Consider the following 26,667-nt stretch of genomic DNA (forward strand, 5'->3'; position numbering starts at 1 on the left):
GGGCAATGAAGAAATACTGCTAACTTTTAGAGAGATTATAAGCAAATGTGAAGAGTTTAGAAATGTGCTGAGTCCTCAGGAAATGTTTGGGGTTTTTGTTTTGTGTGTTTGTTTCATGTAGCCATTGTTCCTGGTAGAAATGTCTTTCCATGTTGGGAATAATGTAACCTACAGACACCAATGCAGTGTTTGTCATTTCTGTCCATGGGCACTGAATACTCACTTTTAAACCCTTTGATTTGTAGTAGTAAAAAATTTTGATAAGATGTCAATTTGTCTACTCTCCCATCCCATCCCCATACAAATAGTATGACCATCCCTTTCAACAGCTATAAATGCCAGTTTGGAGCAATCTATGGTCAAATGAATATAGAAATGCAGAAGTTTATGTAGACAGAGGAAAAGATGAGGGAACATAAAAGTAACCATCTTCTTTTTTTATAATAAATTTATTTTTTTATTGGTGTTCAATTTGCCAACATACAGAGTAACACCCAGTGCTCATCCCATCAAGTGCCCCCCTCAGTGCCCGTCACCCATTCACCCCCACCCCCCGCCCTCCTCCCCTTCCACCACCCCTAGTTCATTTCCCAGAGTTAGGAGTCTTTATGTTCTGTCTCCCTTTCTGATAGTTCCCACACATTTCTTCTCTCTTCCCTTCTATTCCCTTTCACTATTATTCATATTTCCCAAATGAATGAGAACATACACTGTTTGTCCTTCTCCGATTGACTTATTTCACTCAGCATAATACCCTCCGGTTCCATCCACGTCGAAGCAGATGGTGGGTATTTGTCGTTTCTAATGGCTGAGGAATATTCCATTGTATACATAGACCACAGCTTCTTTATCCATTCATCTTTCAGTGGACACCAAGGCTCCTTCCACAGTTTGGCTATTGTGGACATGGCTGCTAGAAACATCGGGGTGCTGGTGTCCCAGCGTTTCATTGCATCTGAATCTTTGGGGTAAACCCCCAACAGTGCAATTGCTGGGTCGTAGGGCAGGTCTATTTTTAACTCTTTGAGGAACCTCCACACAGTTTTCCAGAGTGGCTGCACCAGTTCCCATTCCCACCAACAATGTAAGAGGGTTCCCCTTTCTCCGCATCCTCTCCAACATTTGTGGTTTCCTGCCTTGTTAATTTTCCCCATTCTCACTGGTGTGAGGTGGTATCTCATTGTGGTTTTGATTTGTATTTCCCTGATGGCAAGTGATGCAGAGCATTTTCTCATGTGCGTGTTGGCCATGTCTATGTCTTCCTCTGTGAGATTTCTCTTCATGTCTTTTGCCCATTTCATGATTGGATTGTTTGTTTCTTTGGTGTTGAGTTTAATAAGTTCTTTATAGATCTTGGAAACTAGCCCTTTATCTGATACATCATTTGCAAATATCTGCTCCCATTCTGTAGGTTGTCTTTGAGTTTTGTTGACTGTATCCTTTGCTGTGCAAAAGCTTCTTATCTTGATGAAGTCCCAATAGTTCATTTTTGCTTTTGTTTCTTTTGCTTTCGTGGATGTATCTTGCAAGAAGTTACTGTGGCCAAGTTCAAAAAGGGTGTTGCCTGTGTTCTCCTCTAGGATTTTGATGGAATCTTGTCTCACATTTAGATCTTTCATCCATTTTGAGTTTATCTTTGTGTCTGGTGCAAGAGAGTGGTCTAGTTTCATTCTTCTGCATGTGGATGTCCAATTTTCCCAGCACCATTTATTGAAGAGACTGTCTTTCTTCCAATGGATAGTCTTTCCTCCTTTATCGAATATTAGTTGACCATAAAGTTCAGGGTCCACTTCTGGGTTCACCCCAAGATTGCTAGAACTCATACAGCAATTTGGTAGCGTGGCAGGATACAAAATCAATGCCAAAAATCAGTGGCATTTCTATGCACTAACAATGAGACTGAAGAAAGAGAAATTAAGGAGTCAATCCCATTTTTAAATTTTTTTTTATTTATTTATGATAGTCACAGAGAGAGAGAGAGAGGCAGAGACTCAGGCAGAGGGAGAAGCAGGCTTCATGCACCGGGAGCCCAATGTGGGATTCGATCCCAGGTCTCCAGGACTGCATCCTGGGCCAAAGGCAGGCACCAAACCGCTGCGCCACCCAGGGATCCCCAGGAGTCAATCCCATTTACAATTGCACCCAAAAGCATAAGATACCTAGGAATAAACCTAACCAAAGAGATAAAGGATCTGTACCATAAAAACTACAGAACACTTCTGAAAGAAATTGAGGAAGACACAAAGAGATGGAAAAATATTCCATGCTCATGGATTGGCAGAATTAATATTGTGAAAATGTCAATGTTACCCAGGGCAATTTACATGTTTAATGCAATCCCTATCAAAATACCATGGACGTTCTTCAGAGAGTTAGAACAAATTATTCTAAGATTTGTGTGGAATCAGAAAAGACCCCGAATAGCCAGGGGAATTTTAAAAAAGAAAACCATATCTGGGGGCATCACAATGCCAGATTTCAGTTTGTACTACAAAGCTGTGGTCATCAAGACAGTGTGGTACTGGCACAAAAACAGACACAGAGATCAATGGAACAGAATAGAGGACCCATCTTCTCATTAAAGTAAAACCCAAGAACTTTTCTTATAACCATGCCAATGACAGACAGGTTTTAAGATACATGAAGAAAGAAAAATAGTTAATATCGAACATGTGGAAAATGAGCTATTGATGTTTAGGTGTATTTTAAAATAGCATTTAGTACCTTATTAAAGTTTGGTAAGTTTATGTATTGGAATGATGAAAAGTCTCTCTGAGGAGTTGATATATCCGCAGAGACCTGAGTATGAGAAAAATAAGCCATTTATGTATAAAGGCAAGAACTGAAATGTCAGAGGGAACAGCAAATGCAAAGATGAGTTTATGGACCATGTCATCCTCTAATCCCCTCTGTCCCTAGTATGCTCAAGTATACCTAGCATATTAATCAACCCTTTCCTTGATTTTTACTACTCAAACCATTAATTCGTGACCTTTATATACTTAAAATTTGAAATACTAGTTGAATGCTGAGTGAATATACTGTGAGTATCTACCATAAAGATTAATCTTTGTAAGTGCTGGATGCACTCTAAATCAAACTGGCTGTTATCATTGAGCAACATGCTAACTGAGGATGATTTACCTGAATAACATGTTTGTCTCCATCCTTTGTAAAGGCAAATGTAATTGCTGCTTCCTAATTATTAGGGATTTTCCCCTCATGTTTTTCACTGACCTTAAATGAAAAGAGATCACATGGAGAGAGAAACTAGATGAATTTTCAATCCCAACTTCAGTGTAGGGATAAACCTCAGGCAAACAAGTAGTTAATGAAGAGGATCCCATCCTCTGTCCAAATTAAAATAGCAACAGTTTTCTAATTCAAAAAACCTCTTTGAAAAAATCTTTCAAATTTAGAAAGCCCCTGTCAGTGAGAAAAATACTATAGTAGTAAAAACAGATAAATTTCTGTAATTGCAAACAACTTTTTCCCAGTCCTGCACTAGTGCTTTTTATCATTTGATTTGACAGGATATCATATATACAAATTTGAAATAAAGCAAATGAAAAATAAATTATAGCAGTTTATCATTTCTTCTGTTAGTGTTTACACTATGCATAAAATTTTTATATAGCTCAAATTGATAGTCAATTCCAATTCATGGTTTTAGATTGATCAAATATATTTTATGAAATGTTCATTACATAACATATTCTTTGAATTTTCTCACAGTATTTGTCATGTGCTCATGCCATATACAAAAGAAATAAAAACAAGCACTATGAGTTCATGTTTACAGAACACGGTAACAATATACAAAAGAATAGACCAGTTCACATATACATAGGTCTAGGTCATATATTTTTAAGATACTTCACAAAAAAAATCATTTGCTTATAACTATATGCAAAACTCTAAATTAGAAGAGATATACTACAGTAATTGTATTCAGAATCCCCAAGACCACTTTCAGGTTTCGTGATTCACTGGAAAGATTCATAGGACTTAACAATGTCTTTTTCATGCTGATTTATTACAATGAAAGGATGCAAAACAGTCAAGCCTAGGAAAAGCACATGGATAAAAGTACAGGAGAAACCAGATGCAAACTTGCCAAGTGTCCTCTCCCAACAGTCACCACGAAAAGGATGGGCTTAATTCAGCAACTAGTTGTGAAAACGTAGGTGAAGTGTTGCCTACTGGGAAGCTCAGTAGAGACTGTGTGCTTAAGGTTTCTGTTGGGTTGCTGGTCATACAGGCATTCTCTGTCTTGCATGTCCTAAAATTCCATGCTCTGGGAAGCAAGGCAGGTGTTCAGCATAAACCGCATTGTGAAAGTTTGGGCACAGTGAGCCACTCTTACCAGTTAGGGAGTGGTGGAAACACACTTCTGAAATCGCAAGTTCTCAGGTGCCAGCCGAGACCCAGCCTTACCAGCAATCCTTTCTAAGAATGGCAGCCCCATACCTGATATCTTAATTCTTTTCTACACAGTAGTGAAAAGTACAAGTTTTATAATTGATGACCCTGGGCTCATATCCACATTTTACCACTTATATTGATGTGACCTTGAATGAGTCATCAACACTTTCCATGTCTCAGTTTTATCAACTGTTACATTGCTGTAATAATCAGATTGCCATGAAAATCATATGCCATAATGCATGCACAGTTCTTAGCACACTGCCTGCAAAGAGTAATAACTCAATAAGTTAATGAATAATAGAATAATAATAGGATAGATGGCAACTACTTTCACAGAGCTTAGAATAGGATATATGAACAACACTCAAACAAATGAAATAGAGGGTAAGTGTTGTGGAGTGTGTGTATATGTGTGTGTGTGTGCGCGCGCGCGCGCGCAACTATAAGTGCAACAGGAGTTCTAAGAATGGGAAAAAGCTCTCTGTAATTTATAAGAATGCACATAAGCTTCCTTACCAGAGTAAGTGTTATGGAGCCACAGCCATAAAAGACAGAAGTAGCTTTCAGAAAACAAGTATCTGAAATATCAGTGACAACATTGTGATCTTTACGCTGCTCTCTAACGAGGTCCTCCTTTACAACTTCACAGCTAGCATGAAAATGGCTATTATACTTGACTCTAAGAATTCTGAGACTGGAAAGCTGGAGCAGAAGAAATTAGTGGGTACATGAGTGTGGTTTAGATATAGTCTGAAACTTGTGTGAATGTTTTTGGAAATAAGACAATATTATTCTTGTACATCTTTTTTTTTTTAACCACTAGACAAACATAACAAAGCATTCTGAAAAACAATACCTTTGCTCTACTGAGATAGGCTCAGATGTAACTCTCAGCAGGTAGAGGATTTTCTTTTTTGGCATAACTAATGATTAAACATCATGATTACTTGAAAAACATATGTTGAGTAAAAACCTTCATCCTGATTAAATTAATAGATAAATAAGTAAATGACCTCAGAATATAATTAGGCCTAAGGTTCATCAACTAGGCACACCTGTGAGGCTAGCTCATGTTTAAGAAAAATCACATGTGATGAGAATTTATTTATTTTCTTGAAACTTCATCTTTCTTGTAAATACAATAAACCATGCTGCTTATAGATTGGAGAGAGAGAATATTGGATAGTGTTGTGTTTTACATCTACTGTTAGATGCCTCCTCAAGCTAATGTTAAGCATTTAAAGATTCTTTACAAAATAAGTATATTTTGTTCTGTATCATAATTTTAATTAGATCTACAACTATTACAAAGTAGAAATATTTTATGACATTTTATAAGCATTTAAAATTAAGGGGTAAGGAGGTTTGATTTCTAAAAAATCAACTTAAAAATATATCTTCTTTTGCTAGAAAAAGATATATGGATTATGTAAACACATCCCTTATAGATTATCTTGTAGATTATCACCTAACTAAAGTATATATTATTTAGAGTAAAATCAGTTGTTAAAATTACAACTCTTAATGCATCTTGATTGATACCACAGTAGAAATTACCAGTCTCTTCAAAAAGAAAAATATCAGAGCCTCTAAATGTTTTCTTTACTGGCTACTCTTAATCAGAATTGTGGAAAAAAGGCCTTGATGTGATTATCCTAAACTATAGATATACTTATTTGCCACACATTGCAAGTTAAGTTGTGATTCATAGCCTATGTTCAAATTTATTTTTTTTATTTTTTTTATGTTCAAATTTAAATTTACACCATTTAGGCAAACACATATATAAAATTTAGTAATTAGAAAATTTTAAGTTATCCAGGCATCTCACAGAAAATGATATACATATAATATCAATGATACTGAGAAAATTATTAGTCCAAGTAATTGATAAATGCCTTTGGATTCATTATGATAGTCTAGTATTTATCAAAGCATCCATCACAGTTGTTAAAATAACTTGATAATTTCTCCCTCTGGACTATAATGGGTTGATGATTATAGTTATGCTTTTATTATTTTATTCTTGGCATGTGCTGACTGGTTTTATGGTAGAAGCTTAAAAAATTTCATTGAACTGATTTGAGTTAAAATGAATTGAAGTAAAGTGAACTGGTTAAGTAATTTTAAGAAAAGGAATCAACACTTAAGTTCAATAATTAATCAAAGCTAATCAATTCATTTCTCACAACGGCCATTTGAATTTAGCTATGTGCTTTTTAGTGAAAATGCTCATTTCCAAAATCATATGAGTTTTTACCATAGTAGGGACTGAAATCTATTCTTTTCACATTATCTTGTACAATTTTCATTGATTTTTTCCCCCTCCAACTCTGTTGTTTTTATAGAGCTATCTTTTATATGGCCGTTTTTAGTTTAGTTTTTTTTTTGGGGGGGGGGTAAAATGCAAAATGTGGTATTCTATTTTTGAGTTCTTTTTGTAAAATTATGTATTTTTACCAAGATGTTTTCAAAAGATATTGTGGAATAATATTAGGCCATGAAGGTTTTCTTTTTCAAACTTTAAGGAATAAAAATAGTAACCATAGTTGTGTGAAGGAATAAAGCTCTATTGACAAATGAAGCTTAATATATTTTAAAATCTATCCATGTAGAAATTCTCAAATGCAGTACAATATACTTAGCATATTTTTAAGTTAAAGTATTAACTAAAACTCATTTAATTTTTTGCTAAGCTAAATATTGGACTGGAAATTCTGACCTAATGTAATATTTTTTCCTCAAATCAACGGTCCTTGTTTTAGATGAAATATAATTTCAAATTAAGAAGTGTCAGGTCAGACCATTTCCACATTGAAAGGTCTCATAAAGTAATAAGGACTTTCACTGAATCTAAGATGATCTCAGTTCTTAAGTTGCACCATTATTTTATGATGCACCACTAAAAAATGCTATGAATAAAATAAAACAACACACACTATTAATATTTAGAATTTTTATTTTTAACTACCAAAGGGGCTTTCTTAGACATAGTTAAACATAGATGATTTTAATTATTTTAACCACTCCTGCATATTTTATATGTATACACACACATACATTGGGAAATGTACATTAAATGAATTGAGTAAAGCACTCCTAAAACCTCTTCCCATTCTGCATCTGGCTGTCACAAATTACTTTTCAAGTCAGAGTTCTCAGTGTTCATGTTTCACACGTAAGACTTTCTTTGCCCATGAGCATATCTTATTAGAGAGATCCATCTTTTTCTCTGGTAATTTTAATCTCAGCTGCTCTACTCATTCAGTAAGTTTTGATGCTGGTACTTTCTTGACATTATCAGAATGTGTCAACATAAGATTTTTCAGACAATAATCAAGATTCATATTCATGTTCCTTCTTCAAATGGTCCTTAAACGGTTTGATTAAAGTATGAAGAATTGCCATTGTCCAGCCAACCACAGAAATAACCACCAAATTCAAGCATGTGTAGGCAGTGATAGCTACATTGCTACCTGTGACCTCCATCTGATGAACATGGATTGTTAAGAGACCTCAAGTGTGATACATCTTTATTTATAACATAATAATATATGAAAACAATTGGTACCTTAGAATCAAAGAAATATGATATTAAAGAAAAATCATACTGTGGTATAATGGAAAAATAATTTGAGCTCTAATTAGGAGGATATATGTGTGTGCACATATATTATTCTAGAAAATAAAATTATAACACAGACAAGTCTTTTTATGATTTCTAGATTATTGTTACATAAATTTGCCTGCATTTATTAAATACTTGGATAGTGTAGCTATGTCCTGCTGAAAAACTTTTCCATCAAAAGCTAAATGATTATGGCCATAAACTGTATGTTAAACACTTCTAGTTTATTATTTTATGCGCTGTCATATATATGGTTAAAGATAACCAAAGTGATTGGAAGTCTTGAAAAGTTTTCATTATATTCTATGTGAACTAGTATTTTTCTTTTATCATTAAATATGCTTCCAAAATTAACAACTGTTAAAAATAAATAAATGACCCAGCAACTGAACATTTCTTTCTTTTTTTTTTTTTTTCAACTGAGCATTTCTTAATTTCCTCCCTACTGTAGGTCCCATAAGCAGTGTTCTGGTGAATAAGTATGGTAGCCGACCAGTGGTGATAGTAGGAGGTTTATTATGCTGTTTGGGAATGGTCACAGCCTCTTTTAGTACCAGCGTAATAGAGCTTTACCTCACTATGGGACTCATTTGTGGTAAGTCAAGTTTTGTTTTCCGCTTATTTTCTTCTTAACATTTCTATTGTCTGCAAAGCTCTGTAAGAAGCATAAACAACAGAATATTTGTATTGCATTTACTTTTTACATCAGATGCTATCTTATTTTCATCCAATACACTGAAATACTACCTTGGAATGGCCAATCAAGCTTCTTTCAAGAAATAGAAAAAACAAGTTATCAGACACATTAGGTGTTAGGATATAAACGTCAAAAAGAAAACAGATTTGATTTAATTTTACCATTTCATCCTCTATTCATCAGCCAGTTAAGATAGTATTATGGACACGGAATTTCTTGCAAATAGCTTAATTTTTTTAAAGCTAGTTTTCATTACTTATTACTATTTAGAGTATCTGACTTATCAGTCATTATAGGTTAAAAAACGATGCCAAAATATATTTTCTGCATGTATTGATTTGGCTCTAACAATAGAATTATTTTTATCTGTGTTCTGGTTAGTGGTAGAGCTCTGTATTGGCGTCCCTTCTTTTCCTTACAAAAGATTCTAATTGTTTAAAGGCCCTGTAAGGCATATATGCCACTAAACACACATTTTAAAATGTCTACTGTCATTTTATTAGAGTTGTTCCTCGTGCATAATGTCTTTTGTCTCAAACTGACCTAAATACGTACATTTGGAAAACACCATTTTTATTAGTCTCAACAGTAAACTACATTAAACAAATCTACACTCAAAGTTTTAAGAAAAATTAGATTTTAATATATAAAGGAACTAAATCTTTTACTTATGCTTGCAGAAAAATGGTAAATATATACTATTTTTAAAGTAATTTTAGATCCATCTAACCTTGCACTTTTGTATCATTTGATGAAAAAGAAAAGATATATTTATTAAGACCCTAGTAATTCTGGTGTTAAAATCTTTCTCTTTGCAGCCTTTCCACAACTATCTTCCTTTCTGTTGTGGTAAAACACCTTTCGACATCATAAATGAGACTCTTATATCTAAGAATTGTCATAGTGCCGAGGATGTCCTTTCTTCTGTGCAGAAATACTATATATGACATTTGACTGTAGAAGTCAGGCTGGGCCCACAAGTAGATGTATTATGGAAAAGATGATTTTGTTATTATTGTGTTACAAATTTCAATAACATGCTATTCTAATTTCAATTCTATTTATTTTGAGTCTCGAAGGCTTTGGTGCTTCTAGAGTCAACCATTAAATATACCATGAGAGGGATCCCTGGGTGGCGCAGCGGTTTGGCGCCTGCCTTTGGCCCAGGGCGCGATTCTGGAGACCCGGGATCGAATCCCACGTCGGGCTCCCGGTGCATGGAGCCTGCTTCTCCCTCTGCCTGTGTCTCTGCCTCTCTCTCTCTCTCTGTGACTATCGTAAATAAATAAATAAAAAACCTTTAAAAAAAAAATAAATAAATATACCATGAGAGATTTATCGTAAGGCATTATCAGCCAATACTTTTTGGTAGACCATCTAGTTTTTAAAACTAATTTAGCACATAGTAGGATCATGAGTAAATTAGTCTCCTTATATTTCAGCTTCTTTGTCTTTATTTTTTTTCATTTTTTATTTTTATTTATGATAGTCACAGAGAGAGAGAGAGAGAGAGGCAGAGACATAGGCAGAGGGAGAAGCAGGCTCCATGCACTGGGAGCCCGATGTGGGACTCGATCCCGGGTCTCCAGGATCGCGCCCTGGGCCAAAGGCAGGCGCTAAACCCCTGCACCACCCAGGGATCCCCTTCTTCATCTTTAAAATGGGGGAAATGATAAGCTCTTAAAAATGAATTCATAGTACTTTACAGAGTACCCAGAATTTTGTTACTTTTAAATAAATATTAGCATATAATTATCATCATATGTCATCATGTAACATCTTACAGTTCTAGAACTTAACTTTGGCAAAAGCTGTGGTTGAAGGTATTGGAACTCAAGAAGTCTAAGTGTTATTCCAATAATGTATATAGTAGTTGAGGCAGATTCAGATCTTTGGATTTCAAATCTCATGTTCATTTTACAAGGCCAGAATAGGAAATAGATGGCCACTGTCTCCTAAGGAGAAGTTGTATTAACAACGTGAAGGCAAAATTTTAGGGGACAGAATAGGGCCGGGGGTTGGGGACAGGTGGCATTAGGTAAAGAAATTTGAACTTCTAAAAACATTCCCGAGTTTTAATTTGGATTTTTCCATTTACAAGCCGTTGACCATAAGCTGCTGGTTTTCTAATATATAAATTACACTTACTCTGCGTGTCTCACGGGTCGGGGCTGTGGTACAGTCAGAGAGCATACTGCCCTGTTACTCTCTAAGCATGTTCTTGGTTCCTTTGGGTCAGCTTTTCTACTCACAGAAAATATTTGTGTCAAAGGTTTGCAATAAGTATCTGTACTGAGAACAGAGTTGTCCCAGAGTCTAAACACTTAACCACTTTGCAATACTGTCTCAATTTACATTAACCGGTAAATTCAGAATTCTTACTTCTATAGCCTTTAAACAAATATAGCATAATGCACAGGCTAAGGGGGAAAGAGAGGTACCTTATCTAGATCAATTTTATGTGCTTTTAAACAAATTTAATCTTAACTATTGCTAAATAATAGCTTGACAAACTATAAGAAGTAATTCATCTCCCAAAGCTGATACTCAGCACTGCCAATGGATTCCCTAGACAGTAGGAACTTTTGACTCATATAAAGAATGAGGTTTAATCCCTGAAATAAAACGTTTAAAGCAAAAAATTTATTTTTCAGCCAACACACACATGCATCTAATTGCATGAAATGTGGAATGTGAAAGATATACAGCATAACATTAATGTTGTTAATTCATTACTCTTGTTTATTTTTTGCACCGTTCTAAAAGAAGTATTTCTGGAGAGACCCAAGATTTCCTTAAACAACAACCTTTATAATCTGTTCACTCTGTTGCACTCTTAAAAAAAAAAAGTGTTCGCATTTTAAATGCACTCTTGCCCACAAGAAAGAAATCTATTCTATATATATGTATAAAGTTATAACACATATAAACATATATGTTTATGCAAATAGAGGATTAACTTATCTGTGGTATTAAGTGATTGTAATTATGAACTAATAATTGCATCCTAATTTCAACCTATTCTATGATTTTGGAAACATCAGAAGTTCTTGGTTTTATTCTTGTGCTTTCACATGAAAGGTATATGAAGCTGTCATACTTGCCAAGCGTCCAGTTGTGGATGTTTACGCACAATTCCATGGTATTTATAATTATCGAAAATTACTACTTGCTTTTGCACTTTCAGTCCTGCCTTCCCCACTTGAATGTACATTTTAAGGAGTAATTTTCTTTTGTGAGTGACATATTGTGTTTGTGTTTTTCTTCCTTTTGTTCTGTTCTTTTTAGGTTTAGGTCTAGCCTTCAACCTGCAACCTGCCCTGACAATCATTGGCAAATATTTCTATAAGAAACGACCCATGGCTAATGGCCTCGCCATGGCAGGAAGTCCTGTTTTCTTAAGCACACTGGCTCCCTTCAATCAGTACCTTTTTAATACTTTTGGCTGGAAAGGAAGCTTCTTGATTTTGGGAGGTATACTGTTGAATGCCTGTGTGGCTGGGTCCCTCATGAGACCCGTTGAACCCAAACAAGTTACCAGGAAGTCTAAAAATAAAATTGGCATAAGAGTGGATGATTCAGATGTGACAAAAAGCCTTAGGAAGAAACCAACATGGGAAAGAATTAATAAGTACTTAGATTTCTCCCTTTTTAAGCATAGGGGATTTCTGATATACTTATCTGGAAATGTCATTATGTTTCTGGGGTTTTTTGCCCCCATTATATTCTTGGCTCCCTATGCTAAAGACAAAGGAATCGATGAATATTCTGCAGCTTTCTTGCTGTCCATTATGGCTTTTGTTGATATGTTTGCTAGACCGGCTGGAGGAGTCATTGCAAATTCCAAACTTATCCGACCCCGAATCCAGTACTTCTTCAGTTTTGCAATCATGTTCAATGGAGTGTGTCATCTCCTGTGCCCATTGGCAGAGGACTACACAAGCCTGGTGTTATATGCTATATTTTTTGGTCTTGGATTTGGGAGTGTTAGCAGTGTCCTCTTTGAGTCTCTCATGGACCTGGTTGGACCCCAAAGGTTTTCCAGCGCTGTGGGACTCGTCACCGTGGTGGAGTGTTGCCCGGTTCTTCTTGGTCCTCCTCTCGCTGGTAAGAATACTTCTCCTCCAGAAAATACTTCTCCTCCAAGAACCGTAAGATGAATATATCTACTAGCCAGGGCATTCTTTGTACTGTATGATGCGGCTTGTCATAATACATACTAATAGCCTGAAGGACTGTGAGTGTGTTAATTTTAGGTTTTCTTATGTATGTATTTTTAAATTTCATAAATAGTAGATTTTAGACCTAAATTTGCTTCAGAGCTAGGGGCTATGGACTTAAGAATTTAAATTAGACTGATAATTAGTAACACAACTTTCAGGTGTTTACCCATATCCATTGTTTTGTGCTTATAAAAATGTGTCATGATAAAAGTCCACTTTTGATTTTTTTTTATCATTGATGAAAATTTTATTTTCTGCTTATATTAAAATAGAGTCAATAATTTTAAATACTGCGACAAAAGGTCAAGGTTTATTTTTTACTAGAGTACATTAGTCATATTAATATGTTACATGCCTAAGGGTAGCATACTTTTATAATATTGCTGACAGAAATATATGTATATATTTATACCTATGTATATTATGTATATATATATACCTATATATGTACATATATACTCATATATATTTTTATATGTATATGAAATGCAATAAGGAAAAGGAATTAATTTTGAACAGATACATTACACATTTATAAATTATAGTGATTTTAAGATCTGAAATATTTTCATCAATGTCTATGAAACTATCTGTGCTAAATTACACAGTAAGGAGACTAAGACACTTGTATAAGTGCCTTTTTGAAGGTAAGACTTTGTTCAGTCTTAGACTTTAACGTTAAAAATATTAAAAACATTATGCGGGCTAGCCTTTCACAGTACATAGTTTTGGTTAATACTAAACTTAGGTATTCACTTAGGCTCTTGGCCTGACCCCTAGTGGTCACAGTAACTGCCAAGTTAAATGTAAATTTTTCCAGTCGTTAAACTGTTACCTACATATCAAGGTGTCATTTTTTTAAAATTGCATTATAGTTAACAGTGTTGCATTAATTTCAGGTGTACAGCATAGTAATTCAGTAGTCCCAAACACCAAAAAATCATTTTGAATTGGGAAAATTTGTATTTAATTTTATTTATTTATTTATTTATTTATTTATTTATTTATTTATTTATTTATGATAGTCACACAGAGAGAGAGAGAGAGAGAGAGAGAGGCAGAGACACAGGCAGAGGGAGAAGCAGGCTCCATGCACCGGGAGCCCGACGTGGGATTCGATCCCGGGTCTCCAGGATCGCGACCTGGGCCAAAGGCAGGCGCCAAACCCCTGTGCCACCCAGGGATCCCCTGTATTTAATTTTCGATCTTAGAGTATCATTGACTTCTTGCCATGCTTTTTTCACTTGGTCAGGAATGAGTGGTATAGTTGTTGAATTTTTCTATCTACCAGGGCTGGCCTCTTGTATCCAGAACAGAAGTTTTGGGTGGTATATCTGTTAATATTGAATATACTAAGGCATCAAAACAATTTTTAAAAAAGAATGAAAGCCAGTCAGTCTGTTATCAGCCAATTGATTTTGTTACATAAGACAGGCACAGTTGAGCTATCTTTTCCTACAGAATTAATTTTATCAAATGGGTTTTAGAAGCCTATTCATTAGCAGCAAAGGTTTTAGTATCAGCAGAGAAAATTGTATCTCACCAGCCATGGTGGGATTAAAAAAAATTAAGTCAGGTTAACAGATAGTGGGTGGACTCTAAGGATGTAAATGAAGGAATCTGATTTGACTATTCCTACCTGCACTGAGAACCTATATTAATAACATTTATATCAGTTTCAGTGATCTTGAGTGCTTCTTGTCTTAGTATTACCAAACCATTGCACCAGTAATGACAATGGCAAGAATTGATTTTGGGCTCCTTGTTGAAGTTCTCAGCCCATAGCTGTAATAAATCCATTTTTTTTTTCATCCTATTTCTGCAACCCTTGATCCTCCTTGACTTTTGGACTGGCTTCCTCTCTGTTGCCTTTGATCACTGTTAGAATGGTGCCTGTCACACGTTAGGCATTCATCAAATACTTCTGAATGAATGAGTATCATTGTAGTTACTATTCACACAGTTGCTGCTGCTGCCGCCACTCTTGTTAGTAGAGCAGGAGATAGAGTATGATTTTTAGTTTTGTTTTTTTTTCAGCTCAGACTATCTGTGCTGTACTCACAAGAGCTGAAGCTTTAGTTCTGGAAATCATATCTGGTTTCTTGATGATGCTAAAATATTCCCCACACATTTAGAAAGTATGTTGTTATGGCAGCCCAAAGTGATATTAACTCTGATAGGGCCGTAGACCTAATGTTTATGTATTTAGAAGTATAAGAATCATTGTATGAATAGAAATATTTGACTAGCACTAGAATGGAAATTTAAATTATACATTTTTGTTATGTTTATCTATATGGCACACTTAAATAAGCCGACTCCACCATTTAACTAATTAAACAGAGGACTTTGCTCAAATAGGCAATTTCATAAGTAGCTAAATTTAATGCTGAGCCACTAACTAGATTCTATCCAGAATGAATGAGATTCTGATTAAAGAATCATGCCTGTATCAGAATCACCTAGAATATACATATAATAAATAATATAGATTTGTATATACTATCATTGTTAAGATTTAGGTACCTACATAACCAAGAGGCAAAATTAAGTAAAACTGAATTATTTTTACAAGTCAATAAACCAGGGTGCCTGAATGACTCAGTTGGTTGAGTGCCTGACTCTTGGTTTCAGCTCAGGTCATGATCTCAGGGTTATGAGATAGAGCCCCACGTCAGGTGTAGCTATATTGGGCACAGAGCCTGCCTAAGAGTCTCTGTCTCCCTCTCCCTCTGTGTGTCCTCCTATCCCCCACTACTCTCACTCTAAAAAAGAAAAAAAAAGTCACTAAACGTCAGGTTATATGATATTAGGCTAGTTTTTAAATGTTCCCAATAATCAAATGTAATAAATATTTTCTTCCTGATTAGTCTGGCTTTAATAATTTAGAGTCAGATAAATTAAATTGCTTTTAGCCCAAAAAGTTATGGTCTGACTCTTAACCAAAAGGTGTGGTGAAGCTCTTTTGCAGAGTAGTTAAGAACCTGAGATTCAGGGACCTTGGTTAGACTCCTCATTCTGCCACTCACTGTCTATGTGGCCACATTCAGATTACTTCATCGGGCTCTTGTAAGGATCAAATTAGATATTACCTCATTTAAAAGTGTTTAGCCTAGGGGCCCCTGGGTGGCTCCGTCAGCTAAGCCTCTGTGTCTTTGGCTCAGGTCATGATCCCAGGGGCCCAGGATGAAGCCCTGCCGTTGGGCTTCCTGCTCAGGGGATCCTGCTTCTCCCTCTCTCTCCCCTCACACTCCCTGTTCATGTTCATCCACTGCCTCTCCCTCTCAAATAAATAAATTAAAAATCTTTAAAAAAATGTTTCTATGCCTAGTGCTGGACATAGAAAAAGCATGTCAAGAACCTTAAAAAAGCCTTTGGGTCTTTCTTAAATAAAAAATATAATTTTTTCATTTTTATTGAAAAGCTTAGAAAGGATGAAGCAGTCTCAATGGTAAATATTAATAGATAAATATATCTAGATACACATAGATACAGAAAACATGTCTCACACATACATGTATGTAAGAATATATACCTACTTTGTCTTGGTTGTACATTTTTATTGAGGGGAATAGTCTTTAGTAAATTTAATATGCTGGTAATATAATGCTGTGTGTGTCCATAATTGCCTTTTCTATGCATATATAGAATTCATAATCTGTAATATTTTTTGTTAAAATCTCATTCAATATTAACTTAAATAAGAAATAAGTACATACTTTGTAGAATAATTTATTGGAACATGTTATCATTTTCTGGTTGTTTTATTATGTTCTCTGTCTCTTAGGTAAATTGGTGGATGAAACTGGACAGTATAAATACATGTATATAGCCTGCGGAACTATTGTGTTCCTATCAAGTGTGTGGCTCCTCATTGGCAACGCTATAAACTACAGATTGCTTGCAAAGGAAAAGAAGCAGGAAGAAGGAAGGATGAAATCATTGAATATACCTGAATCCAAAGAGTCTGAACCCCTGAACAAATCTAAACCTCATGACATTGACATCAAAAGTACAGAAACAGGGAATAATCCCTCAGAAAGAGAAACTAATATTTAACAAGAATCACATCTCTGATTTCAGTGTTTATGACTTTCTTAGGAGTATTTTTTTTTTTCAAAATTTCGGGAAAGTTTTTACTTGAAATGAGGAGTCATAATTAAGGATGGAGATCAGACTTTCCTCAATGGCAAATTTTTATAAGTTTGTTTTTTAAACCTTGTTTGGATGGTTAAATTCTGAGATTATGCCTATAAAAAATCCATGCAATGGGTTTATTTCCATTCATGACTCAGTCTGTCATGGTTAAAATAATTTTAAAGTCTTCCAGTGACTTCCAGTCTTGGTTATAGAGATCTGAATCCCAAACCCCTGGTTCAAGTAGTTAGAAGGAGTCTGTTTAATCCAATAAGAATACCCTGTCCAAATTTTATTTTTAGTGTTAAATGAAATTGAAAGAAAATGAATTTTCTTCTAGTTGCACACACACACACACACACACATCCACACTCACTTATATGTACACATGTGAACAAAGTACCCAGCAAACAAAAGACAAATAAGTTCAAAAAGAATATTATCATTTTTTTAACTTAAAAATAAATACATGGAGAATGAAGACATAATACTTTATAATATAAATTTTGAAGATAAGAACATGGGTGAAAATGAGGATGATCTTAATTTGAAAATGCAACTAACTGAGTAAAAAAAAAGCATTTGCATATATAAAATAAATTTGAAAAAAAACCTCTCCATTTTAAACCATTATTTCTTCATACTGTTAGATTTGATTAATCCACGCGCATGACTTCTTTGAGGACGAACATTAGTACCTGGTGCTAGAGAATAGAACCCTCCAATAATTCTTACTTAATATGTAAATCAAATTAAAAGCCTAAGTGACTCCTCACAATGAGCTGCAATCATTGATTTTAAAAGGATTTTAGTTACTAATCCAGAAAGTAATAACCAGGGATTTCTTTTAATCAGAACTCAATCCAGACTCAACTGTCATACTGAGACTTCAAAATGGAATCTACCAGAATCCTGGTTGACAGGCTGACAAATAGGCCAAATTCCAATTTTTCCCAACATGTAGCAGCAATCAGAGTGTTACTGTTATGAATGATCCATCTGAGTAAAGCTGATTAAGAGTGAGAGGTGCTTATACTGAGCCCTCTAAATTCTCTCATTTCTCTTCCCTCCCTAAAATGCAAAAGCAAAACACAGAAATCCAAGCAGGCCTTTTGCTCAGCCACTGAAATTCCTCATGTTGCAGGAATGGCAACACTTCAAAATCCTACCCCCTCCTGATGAGACTTCCTGCTACCTGGAAACATAACCAGGAGACCATTAGAAAAGGTTTCTAGTACTGGAAGCTGCATGTAACTTGGAACATACAGTCGTGAGGGGTAGGCATAGTTCACCACACTATAGCAAGAAGCCTGCAACATTGCCGGCCACTTTCTTTTAGCAGTTTCTCATTTTCATAATGATGCTAAAACATCTGAGAACCTGAATCACCCTTGGATATAGAGGCATAAGATTTACTGTGTACTCAGGACTATAAATACCATTTAGAGTAATACAGTACTTTTATACAAGAAAGGATTTGTGCCTTATGGCTAAAGTTATAAGTATTTACATCAGTAAATATGAGTTTAAATTAAGAGTATGATCAATGAAAAACCTTTAATGCTTGATTATTGAAGTGATGTTACTCTTAAGATGTCAGAAGGAATCTGCTGTTTATCTATTTTTTTTATTGCAGTGGAGGCAGGTGCTATCTTATTTTCTATGAGATTGTACCTGGACTCCAAGCTTTTGAGATAGTTGACATTAAGGATCTGATTTGTAAAATCTATGCACTGGTTAAGCACGTGGCTCCTATTTAGGAAGCTACATAAAATCCCGTATTTCGTTTAGCATTCACTTCTTTCGCAGATGAAGACGAATTTGTGTTTTTTTAAAAAAAATATTAAATAAAACCACTTGTGCCAATAACATAGGTAAATAAATCAGGCTAAATGTGGCAGTGTATGGCTGTTTTTAATTTAGTTTTGCCCAATCTTGAGTTTTGAATGAGCTACTCTCATATTATTAGTGCTTTTGTATTCAACTCTGACTCATCATAAGAAATGCAACATCATAAATTGTGTAGTAGCTCTCCAATCTTAAACATTTCCAAAATATGTATTCAGTTCTCTGAGGACACATATTTAAATTAATATACATATCAGATCCCAAGGGGAAATAAACAGCAAAGTAATGATAGTGGGGTATTGGGCCCAAGGCTTCAGTCCTTTTTGTCACCTTCTGGTAGAGACAACCAGAAGGTGCATTCCAGTAACTTCCTCCATGGAAGGAGATTTATTTACTTATTGATGAGGTTTTTGTGAGGTCAAAACCAGTTCATATACGTTTTGTTGGTCTTTGGTCATCTTCAGTAACTTTTCGTTTCTAACACTGTATATTAAATTGTTAAAAAAGAAAGGGAAGTAAAATTGCACATTTCAAAGCACATCATATGTATACAGCCATGCCTAGCAGCAGCACCACACAAAGTGTCAAATTCGCGCATATATTAATTCCCATAGGAAATTTTGGAAACGAGAACATTCATATAGTCTAGAGGAAGTAGTATAGTTGGCCTCTGTGTCTGCAGTGATCGGTGTAGAACTAATTTCTACCCCTAGGGAATGACAGGTTTTAGATGTTCAAGAGGTCATGAAGCGAAATCATAGTACACCATTAAAATTTCTTTTATTCCCATTTCCCCACTGGGGAATTGCAAAGAAGGGAGGTTATCAACCTGGGTACTAAAAGAATTCATGATCCCTGGAGACTTTAAGTATTTTTCTACTTATGGTAAATAGTAGTCCATGTTTTTCACAATTTAACCTTAAATATGCCTTCACTAATTTATGAATAGAATATTGGGTATAGACTTGTCCTGACCTGTCCCTACCCTCTTTCCCGATCCTTTTTTTGATTCCAATCAACATGTGTATAAGAGGCACTGGGTCAGGCTCTAGTGTGCTTCCTATTGGAAGACATTGGAAGACATGTTTTCTCAATGTAAATTCACATGAGTTTCACTTCTTTAGTATCAGGTTCCAACTATTTTATCTCATGCCCCACCCATGGACACTAGAAAATAAGTAAAATAAGTTTGAGATATTTGAATGTGCACTATAAAAAATCTTTTTTTTTTATTCCTTTTTCTTCTGGCTGCACAAGACAATTGAGGATAACTGAAAAAAAAAAACCCGCAAGATGTATGTAAATGTAAGTTTTTATGTTGATAATGTAAAATGTAGAGATATCCTTAATCAGTATTGAAAATTATTTTCCATCCCAAAGTACCTTTTTAAAAACCCTCTTGTATGTGTAGTGTTGCACTTTTAATAAAATTAAAAAGCATGATCATTAGGCTCCATTTAACAGGGGAGAAAGGGTATGAAGTGAGAGGGGACTAATATTTATATTGTGCATTTCGGCCACCTTTTAATATTCAAATTGTAAGTAGAGGCTGTTGGCCTGATATAACAGATGAAAGGAAACAAAACAAAAATCAGACATGCAAAGTTCAGCTAATTACCCAAGGTTGTAAAGTAGTATGTGACAGAACCAGAACTAAAATTCAGATTTATCTAAAAGCAGGAAGAGCCCCTAGGGTGTTCACTAGCATGCTGCTTTCAATAGAATCTATAGAAGCAAAGGTAGATAAAATATAGATAACAAAAAATTTAAACCCTATATAGTAAACCAATTAGGTTTAACTGCAATTTGTATTCTGATTTATTTAGTGCTCGTTAGAGACTGTTTGCTATAAACTGAATATATAATTTCAAGTTGCCTGCTTTTCTGGCCAATGTAAATTATCCCAAATAGTGGTAATGATTGTATAATAGCCATAATTGTTTTAATATGACTTTTTGCACAAAAATAATGACATATATATATGACTCAGGAATAATATATTTTCCCTGAGGTTGGATTTAGAGGAAAAATGTTATTTTCTTTATGGATAAGTAATTCCCATATTGCTTGCTACTTATTATGACTCAAAATGTACTTCGTAGAAAACATATTCAGAGTTACAGAGGTTCCCATTTATAGGATCATACAGCTACCAAAGAAAAAAATATTTTAAAGATTTTTATTTGCTACCAAAGACATTTAAAAAGATTATAAGATATAAATGACTTGGTTCATTTATATAGTCTATGCAGTATATATTCGTTTTCGTAATTGAATACAACTGCCCCTACATCCTAATTCATTTTTTAAGTTTCCTTGAACACCTAGAACTGCCATTGTCTTGTCTGTGCTATAGACAGAACAAGTGTCATTACTTTTGTCCTTTTACTCTAAGACTTTGGACATCCATGCAATAGTGTTCTCTTTAGCATTATTTTAGATGACGTAATTCTAGAGTCTTGTATCTTTCCCAAAACTCACACGTGCTGCATCTGGGCTTGAAGAGTTGTGATTTGTAGGAATGGGCCTATTGCTGGAGAAAACAGAGTATACTTTTGGCCATGATCTCTCATCTTCACAAGTAAGGGAACTCCTGTGGCCTTAGCTTGAGGTATCCTGGAGAAGGAAGGTGCCTGTAATCTAGAAGACGTTTTGTTGATATGAGTCTTCCTTATGCATGATAAATACATTAATGAATATGATTTTTAGGAATCTAGAAAAAATCAATCTTCCTGTTTTTGGCACTATCTTGGGTGTTTCTGATTTCCTTACAGTGCCTCACAACTTTGAGAAACAAAGCTCACCCCACAGCACAGCACCATTCCATAGCCCATATACTCTCTCAATGCAGTGACATCCCCGGTACATCATACCAAGTAGATTCCCTACCGCAACGCTTCACAATACCAAGAAGCATTAAAATTATTCAGATATAAATTGAAATTATAACTTTTATTCAACTCACTTTGTTTTTTAGATTTTGATTTTTACACATCCATGCGCATGGGCTCCATGCACTGAAAAGCTGAGAGGCTCAATTATCAGTAATTATAATGCTTGTATAATCAAAATCATAACTTATCTTTGTTGATAATTAAAACATGAATAATTTGCTGAGCTCACATCATTTTTTGTAGTTCTCATTTTCTCTTTACTATCAATTGTTTGTAAACTATTTAATTTCTAACTCCTACAAGATCCTACGATCTGGTTTATATTATTCTCCCACACTGCCTTTCCTTCACTTTATTTCGCTTACATGCAGTTCGTGAAACCATTGTGCTAGCATTGAGAATCATAATTTTAGGTCCCTGCATTAAAAGGAAAAGTGATATTGCGAACAGAATTTTTGGTGTTTCTAGTAGAGCATATGGAAATTTTTTTAGACTGAATTATTTCTCCCACCCCAATCCTGAGCTACCTTACCTTCTCAGTGCCTTTTTTTCTCATGATTATTTTTAAAAATTATTTTCCTCCCATTGTTTTTCACAATGTCTAGGTCAGCTTCTTTAGCATTTTCCATCTAATTCTGGGCATTTTTAATACAGAATTCTTGTTTCCTTGGCGGGTTCAGTTATGCTTCCCTTGTGTCCATGAACACCATGTTTTTCAGTCTCCATATGTGCTTGTTAATTGTGTAACATTCAGGAGTATTTCACTAGGTGATTAATTCATTGCCATTTCAGCAAACATTTTTTTCTTTGCATACCAAAACGAGTTTTTTTTGTTTGCTTGTTTAAAATTCAAATATGGCAAAATAATCTAAAGAAGCTCTGTATGAAAACACTGATATTCAATATTCTATCAAGGTATGAGTTGGTAAAAAGTTCTGCTCAGATGAGCAAAAAGAACAGAATTCTTATATGAACTTCAGGGTGAATTTTGAAACATATTCTTCTAAGCTTTTTATTCTGGGTTTGTTGTTATTTTATTTTCATATGCATCTAAAAATAATTTTGAAGTTGGACCTAGTTTATATAGCTTGTTCATTAGAGTAAACTACAAATTTTGGATATACTGTTTAAAGGACTTTATTTTTCTACCACATGCTTTCTATTTGTAACTGAAGTATGAAGATTTCTGGATTTAGCAAGAAGGGACAATGAACACTTGTTCATTTTGGGGATGGCTGGGTGGCTCAGTTGGTTCAACTGACTCTTGGTTTTGACTTAGGTCATGATCTCAGGGTTGTGAGATCGAGCCCCGAGTTGGGCTCCATGCTCAGCACGGAGTCAATACTTGAGATTCTCTCTCCCTCTCCCTCTGCTCCTCTTCCTGCTCTCTTTCTCTCTCTCTCAAATAAATCTTTAAATAAATGCTTATTTTCTAAGCATTAGATGTAATTATATTTTGATTTGTATTCTATTTTTTGATATATTTATGTATCAAAATATATTTAATTCATATCATCTTCTCAACCCTCTAAATTAGGTTTGTTAGATATGCACCTTTTTACAGAATAAGACTATAACAGGTTAAGGGCTTTGCCTAAATATATATCTATCTTTTGAGTAAATGCAGGATAGAAAGTAGAACCCTGTCTTTTGGACTCCTGACCTGCTTTTTTTTCCCATTGTGCTGCTTAAGCCATCCTATTTGAATGGTAAACTTTGTAGATTGAATGCATATTTACCTGGAAACACTTATTCTATCCTTGCTTGATAAATCCTTTATTTCCAGAATGAAATCTATTTCCCCTGTGTCATACTTTGCAAAATCATGTTCATAAATTTAATTTGAAGAGTTTTAATGATTCCCACAGTAGATAATTCTTAATAAACTGGACATAATAACTGGTGGGATGAATCATTTTGCACAATATATGTTGTTATAGCAATATCTAAGTCATTAAAAATACCAATAATGTGTTTATAGAATCTGTGTGTCAATATTCCATTAATTCTTCCTTTCTTTATGTTCATATTTTATTTTGGAAGCATCATTTGCTTGTTCCCTAAAAATTTAATTCCAGAGCACAGAACACACTATGCAAGTTTGTTAAATTATTAAGTTGTATGCAAGAAATTATAACTTTGAGGGGAACACTCCAACAATATTTCATGATCCAAGAATCTGAGGATGAGTTAATGAAATTATTAGGATAAGATCTATCGAGAAAATTCTTGCTGTATTAAATGGTCACTTCATGTAGTTAACTCAAAACCTACAACAGGTGTCTGGCAACTGTAAAACTACAGTTTCTATTTATCTTAGAGATACCATCTTCCTCTGTCCCCATTTTATCTAGATGGACTGTTTTGTTTTGTTTTGTTTTCAGATTTTTCCTTTTGATTCTATTTCAGGAAAAAAAAATCACTTCTAAGGAAAGATCCCTAACAAAGGGGAGAATGGTTGCTATTAGGAATGGTTGCTTGTGATAGGGCAAGCTTCAGTAGCTGCAGTGATTGCATCAATAAACATAAGGCCCCTTCTTTGTAATAATGATAAAAATGAGATCTCAAACTACTTAGATATGATTCAGATATAGAAATTCCTATGTAGAAGATGGACAGTAGGATATTTCCATGTATTTGCTAAAATTTACATTTGATTTGAAGCTTCTTATTTAAAAGCACTTCCCACCAAATATTTTAAACTACTGATTGATTAATATTTCCTAGAATGAATAACTCCCTGTTGCAGAGAAATTTTTGAAAATATTTACTACTTATATTCTCCAACAAATATCTCTTTCTCATCTCATTGGTATGTTTGGGCAAATATTAAAAGTAAGATTATTGGGATAAAAGTTCTACATAATGACATGTTACTAAGAAGACAGATAAAAGACATTGCTCGGCAATGGCCACACCTAGCTAACTTTTGCAAGAATACTTTAGGAGTTGGATTTAGGGGTTAATCCGTAGAATTATTTTTTAAATACAAATTGTATCTTGAGCTGTATTTTTATGATTTTTAAGTGAAAAAATGTAGCTGATTTGATTGTTCTGTAGGCACTTTAAAGACCATTGAACAAATGATCTTACTGTCACATAGTCTATCAACTATAATTACTATGACAGGGAAATGAAGAGAAAGGGTAGATTTGCTTGACACCTAAGATGATCCAGTCAGCTGTTTTTACGTGACCTAAATCATGGCTGTACATATTTCATTTTTCAAAAAATCATTATGATATGAAATAAATGCCAGTCAAAGTTTTAAAATGTAAGACAGAATGTACTTCTTCTTTGCCTTCTTAGAGAAGAATGTACTTAAAGTGATTGTGATTTGATCTTGAAATATTTATTTCTATGATTTTTGCATATACAGTAGTTCTGAACATGGCAAATAAAATATGGAAAAAAATAACAAACTGAAAGGACTAGCATTTTCATGCAAATACATATTTTTATTTTTAACTAAACATAATATAGATTTATTTAATTCAGGAATACGTTGTGTTGATTATTTGAAAAGTATATGCAGTTCAATATGTTCCTACTTCATTTTTTTCCTACTACTACACTTTTAAGCAAACTTGTTTGACTACTGAATCATTTACCACTCAATTTTCATTTATACTGTCTCTATTAATTGTAGTTTCTGTTTCTCTGCACAACTAATTTGAAACTAAATGTTGAATTTAGGAGTACATATTTTGCCTGCGGTTTTGAAAATATTTTCGAATTCATCTCTTTGTTACTAGAATGTGAGCTCCTTGTGGACAAGGATGTTATCTTAGTTATAATACCAGCTTTAATGCCTAGCAAAGTGCCATGCACAGAATGATTCCTTTATCGAAATAAATGGATGGATCTAGATTATTAAATTAATACTGTAGTATCCTATGATGCAAGCTGACTGGATATTAGAGGAATTCTCTGACTAATTTTCAAAGTAAGATACAGAAAACAAATAACCATAGCATTTCTGTTATCTAAAAATTGATATTTTATTTTGAGGATTTCACTTTTATTCCTTCAGTAAACACTCTATGCAAGTTCTGAAATATGCAGCAGCTAAATTTCATGGTACATGTTAACTAGCTTATTTACAAAATCAAAGATGCTCTCTTAGGCTTCCTAGAAATAAATGTTGACAATCATGTTATTGACCAAAGGTGCTACTTATTTTCTAGTATTTATATTCATCATAAATGCTCTTGTCTACTAAGCTTTAGTTATTTTTTGGGTGGGGGTAAGGGGAGGAGCACACAAAACTAAAATATCTTTCTGTCTGAATTATACAATTTAGCATTGTATATGTTCCTTTGAAGTCTATTCTTATTGTATTTTAATTATTATTTCTTATTGCTCACTAACTTTTTTTGCAGGCCTATGCTATTTCTTGGAAAGTATGTGCATATATATTTATACAATATGCAAGAAAAAAACCTGTATTGTGCATTAAATTAAAATTAAAATGACAAATAAATGGTCATGTTAAATTTTGAAATGAAATCTACTGCAGCTTTTTCTTAAGGACCATTAAATGCTATGCTACACTATGCTAATCAAAAACAATTTCCAACATCAGCTCAAATATTAGGGTACTACTTTTTTTTTTCGGAGTGCACATAATTGATTAATGCCATTGGAAGTAAAACACAGCCAAAATAAAAGTCATTCTTCAGGGCTGAAATGAATGCCTACTGTTTGTTAGTTTTTCATGAGTGTACAGAAGGAACACAGTCAGTTTCAAAAGAGACCATTACCTGCACCACAGAAGTGCCCTTCAAACCATTTTAAGCCTATTTTCCCTCC

General features: G+C 34.3%; 1 protein-coding gene across 6 annotated transcripts in view; it reads left to right on the forward strand.

The window, feature by feature from the left end:
* SLC16A7 (solute carrier family 16 member 7) overlaps nucleotides 1-26,338 on the forward strand; it is a 172,676-nt gene extending 146,338 nt beyond the window's left edge. For all 6 annotated transcript variants that reach the window (XM_055327993.1, XM_055327997.1, XM_055327992.1 and 3 more), the window contains 3 exons: nucleotides 8,508-8,651; nucleotides 12,042-12,860; nucleotides 16,764-26,338. In XM_055327993.1, the coding sequence (XP_055183968.1) occupies nucleotides 8,508-8,651; nucleotides 12,042-12,860; nucleotides 16,764-17,035 (1,235 nt within the window). In that variant the 3' untranslated portion in view covers nucleotides 17,036-26,338. The remainder of the gene's footprint in view (nucleotides 1-8,507; nucleotides 8,652-12,041; nucleotides 12,861-16,763) is intronic.
* Nucleotides 26,339-26,667: the final 329 nt, after the last annotated feature.

The sequence above is a fragment of the Nyctereutes procyonoides genome, unplaced genomic scaffold, assembly GCF_905146905.1.
Source record: "Nyctereutes procyonoides isolate TBG_1078 unplaced genomic scaffold, NYPRO_anot_genome, whole genome shotgun sequence".
Taxonomy (NCBI): Eukaryota; Metazoa; Chordata; class Mammalia; order Carnivora; family Canidae; genus Nyctereutes; species Nyctereutes procyonoides.